Below are 4,616 nucleotides of genomic sequence, written 5' to 3' on the forward strand. Positions count from 1 at the left end.
CATTCTTTTTCATTTGATTTGGAAAAAGTTGAAGGCTGAGCCTGGACTCTGAGCACTGTCATCATGGAAACATGTTAGCTGTCGCCAAAGGGAAGGGATATCCTAGAATCTGTGTCAGAGAAGCTCGAATGGGTAGCAGCTGGATTCCAGTTTGATAAAGCCTGTCCTGACTATGCAGTGTCCCTAGCGATGAGACTCAGAAACTGCGCTGAGATTGGCTGTTAGGATTGGGGTCTGCTCATCTCAGAGACTAATGATTCCCGCTCATTGCATGACATGTTTATTTACATGGTGCTGACCATGGAGGGCATTTCCAGAGACCACACAGAGTCGTTATCCCACTCACCTCCTTGATCAGTGGGTCAGCCTTAATGGAGCAGTGTTTTTACTTTGATTTTTTTCTTTGATTATCTTTGAAACTTAAATTCAGGTTTCACAAGTGACCAAGAAATTATAAAGTCTAAAAGCTAGTATAAGCCAGTTTAACTGACTAAAATGAACTTGCACCGTGAACTTGACATACCTACCTTTAGAAAGTTCATTTGGTGAGGAGTAGATGTTACATTAGTAAGAGACATAAGAGAAGGTGTCGCCGCCTGAGGGTCTGACTCTGGGACCCAATGCTTGCTGGTGTGCTTTCTGGCTCCGTTCCCTTTCTGTGGTCCTTTTTTTTTTTAAAACAGATACAGCCATGCTATGTATTTAAATGGTACATTTTAAAGAAACACTAAAGGACTATCTGTCTTTTTCAGAATTCTCTATTAAGAGAAGTTGAAAATGCAAAAAAACAATTAGAAGAAACACAACACGATAAGGTACTGAAATCTTCTCTAAATCCATGAAGAGCCGAGTTGAACTGAGTTGATGATGATGATAGTTACTGCAGATGTCTGACAGAGTGGAGATCAACTTGGTTTGTGGCTCTCATAGTCCACTGCCATAAGTTCCTAGCGCTCTCAGGCTTGTATGTTGAATGCCTTTGTATTTCAGGTGTATTTTGAGTCTGGCTGTGCATATGGTTCAGAATTCAGAGTCCTTTCTGGATTTATTTGAAGCTAAAATATTAGCATCAATGACAGTGCTGTCCAACAGAAATATTATATGAGCTGCATATGTAATGTTTAATTTTCTAATAGTCACATTTTAGAAAGTAAGAAATAGGTAAAATCTGCTTTATTTAATTCAGTATATGTAAAATATTATTTCATTATGTATGAATAGTAACAGAACTGAGCTACTTTACATTCTTTTTCCACTGTGTATTTCGTAGTCACAACACATCTCCATTTACACTAACCCATTACAAGGGCTCAGTAGCCACGTGTGGCTAGTGGTGGACAGCACAGCTCTAGAAATGAGATCAAGTATACTCATGACACAGGAATGGACGCATACCTGATGTAAGACAATTAAACACAATACAGAGACGCACAGGATGTGAATATTGGTCCCTTTCTCCCCTAAAAGAGTCTGCTTCTCTACAAAACTAATAATTGTTAATGGTTTGGTGTTTATCCTCTTAAAAGCTTTTCTATGACTAAGACACAGCTTTTCATTCATTAGGGCTTACAAAGTTAATATAGTAGTCTGAGTGTTTATGTTTATTGCAGTACTCTTGGAGAAAATTTTCCCAGAATTAAAATGTTTGGTATTTTTAACTGCTGATTTAACCTGTTAGGGTTATGCTCAACATCTGAGCACATTTGAAGTAAGTGATTTTAAAATCTCAAAGAGATAGCAGTAATGTAAGTCTTTTGCTTTTCTGTAGGATCAGCTTGTCCTGAACATTGAAGCACTGAGAGCTGAACTAGACCAGATGAGGCTAAGAGGTGCTTCACTTCATCATGGGTATGGTATTAACCAGTGAGCAGCTGTATTGTCAGCACCTGTGGCAGGTCAGCTCTTGGCTCTGTGGGCAGCCTAACTGGGTGCGGCTAATGGTGTGGCCTCAAGGAGCCTGTAGCTTAGCAGGAAGCAAGAGAGAAGAGTGAAATAACTCAAAGGTTAGAGCTTGGTACTGAGGACACACATCACTGGCAGAACTCCAAAACGCAGGAGTTTTGATCAGTTAGTATTTGGATATATTAATCGAGGTGCCAGCAGAGTGTGACACTGATGATGTAAGAGCAGGATGACAGATCCCAAGATTTCACACCACAGATGCTGGCACGGGTGGGACAATTGCAGAGCAGTTGAAGGCCAGCAGTGGCGTGTGGTTGTGTTTCTCGTCAGCCCTGGGAAAGTGGAGCAGAAATGCAGAGCCGGACACCTGGACCCAGAGGAGGGGTCTCAGGCGACCCGGGGTCTCTCTCATCCTAGACAGCTGGGCTCCTTGTTGCTCATCGCCGTGGCCGTCTGCACAGCTTTTCCTGGAGAGCTTTCTACCTGGTGGGGCTGAGAGACAAACTGTTGTCCTGGAGGAGGCAACAAGTAGCTCTTGGGGCGGGTGAGAGCAGTGCCCTCCCTGGAGACCCTTTCCTGTGTGGAGTAACTTTTCCAAATTGATAGATTCTGCCTTAACTAGAAGAGAGTTTATTTCCTTTTCTTCTAATAATGATCATTCTTATTTTTCATATTTCAGCCGACCCCACTTGGGCAGTGTCCCAGATTTCAGGTTCCCCATGGCAGACGGCCACACAGACTCCTACAGCACCAGCGCAGTGCTGCGGCGCCCGCAGAAAGGCCGTCTGGCAGCCCTGCGAGATGAGCCTTCCAAGGCAAGGTCTTTGTGTGAAATACCTCTGCTTACATGAAAGTTAACCTACTTATCCTATGGCTTTCAGACTGCTTTGGAATAAAAATGTTGATAGGTCATTGCCTTTCTTGCCCTCCTCTCATTTTCTATTTTCTGGCTAAGAGTTTAGCTTTTAGAGCATTTTTTAAAATAGGGTTTTGTTTTTGTTTTTGTTTTTTTTAAAGAGATAGGGTCTGTGTTGCCCAAGCTGCTCTTGAACTCCTGGCCTCAAGCAGTCCTCTTGCCTCGGCCTCACAAAGTGCTGGGACTACAGGCGTGAGCCATTGTGCCTGGCGTCTGTAGTTTTTTTTTTTTTTTCCTTTCTTTCTTTTAATAGGAATTCTTATAAAAATACAGTCATTTTTAAATACAGTGATAATCATGGATTTAAAGTAGTGATTAAAAATAAATGAGTAGGCCAGGTGCGGGTGGCTCACGCCTGTAATCCCAGAACTTTGGGAGGCCAAGGCAGGTGGATCACCTGAGGTCAGGGGTTTGAGATCAGCCTGGCCAACATGGTGAAACCCCATCTGTACTAAAAATACAAAAAATTAGCTGGGCATGGTGGCAGGTGCCTGTAATCCCAGCTACTCGGGAGGCTGAGGCAGAAGAATCACTTGAACCCGGAGGCATTGCAGTGAGCTGAGAAAGCATCATTGCACTCCAGCCTGGGCTATAAGAGCAAAACTCCGTCTCAAAAAATAATAGAATAGAATAGAAATCTGGGTGCAGTGCCTCACACCGGTAATCCCAGTGCTTTGGGAGGATCGCTTGAAGCCAGGAGCTTGAAACCAGCTTCGGCAACACAGGGAGACCCCTGTCTCTATTTAAAAAAAAAAAAAGAAAAACTTAGCTGGGTGTGGTAGTGTGTGCCTATAGTCCCAGCTACTCGGGAGGCTGAGGCAGAAGGGTCCTTTGAGCCCAGGAGATTGAGACCAGCCTGGGCAACATAGTAAGACCCTGTCTCTACAAATAAAGAAATTAGCTGGGCATGGTGGCATGCACCTGCAGTCCCAGCTACTCTTGGGGCTGGGGTAGAAGGATCCTTTGGGCCCCGGGAGGTCAACGCTATAGTGAGCTATGATTGCACCACTGCGGTCCAGCTTGGTCAACAGAGTAAGACCTTGTTTCTAAAAAATAAAAGAAGTAATTGAATACATATATTCATCATTTAGTGAAAAGAATTCACCTTTGAACATTTACCTTCTTTCTTTGGTCTGTTCAGCAGCGTTTGTTTGAATACATGTAAGTGTAATTTTAGCCCCCATAGTCACTCAACAGCTAGTTTGGGCCCGGCCCCATTACAGCCCTGTAGAGACCTAGGGCTGCAGCAGTGTGTAGTGAAACAGGAAGAATGCCTGCATCCCAGAGGACACAAACAGTCGACATATAAAGTCTAGTAGTGTGTGTGTGTTGACTATCGGTGTGTAACAAATTACCACGGAGCTCAGTGGCTTAAAACAGTGAACATTTCATAGTTCACGGCTCCTGTGAGCGCAGGAGCAGCAGAGCAGGACAGTCCTGGCTCAATCTGGCAAGACTGGAGCTGCAGAAAAACCCAGCTGGGGCAGGAGGCCTCGGGGCCATCACCCACCACTTGGATCTGGCCACCAGGGCTGCTCTGTGGTCCTTGCATTGTGATGCGAGCAGCCCGTACTCTAGGAGAGGGCGAGAAGAAAGTCCCACAGCCTTTCCAGTCCTGGTCTTGGATGCTGCAGCCTTCACTTCCTCTCTAGTCTGTTCATTGGAGTGAGGCGCTAAGTCTTGCCCACACTCAGGGTTTGGGGTGAGAATCACCCTCCACCTCTTAAAGGGATGAGTGTTAAAAGTGTTTGTGGACATATTTTTAAACCATCCCGGTATGTCAGATGGTAATAAGCAC

General features: G+C 44.4%; 1 protein-coding gene across 1 annotated transcript in view; it reads left to right on the forward strand.

Moving 5' to 3' along the window:
- The window catches only part of PPFIA1 (protein tyrosine phosphatase, receptor type, f polypeptide (PTPRF), interacting protein (liprin), alpha 1), a 146,805-nt gene that overhangs the window by 92,948 nt on the left and 49,241 nt on the right, over positions 1-4,616 (forward strand). The window contains exons 11-13 of the mRNA XM_011987091.1: positions 753-815; positions 1,769-1,848; positions 2,582-2,717. Coding sequence (XP_011842481.1) covers positions 753-815; positions 1,769-1,848; positions 2,582-2,717 — 279 coding nt within the window. The remainder of the gene's footprint in view (positions 1-752; positions 816-1,768; positions 1,849-2,581; positions 2,718-4,616) is intronic.

The sequence above is a fragment of the Mandrillus leucophaeus genome, unplaced genomic scaffold, assembly GCF_000951045.1.
Source record: "Mandrillus leucophaeus isolate KB7577 unplaced genomic scaffold, Mleu.le_1.0 Scaffold30, whole genome shotgun sequence".
Taxonomy (NCBI): domain Eukaryota; kingdom Metazoa; phylum Chordata; class Mammalia; order Primates; family Cercopithecidae; genus Mandrillus; species Mandrillus leucophaeus.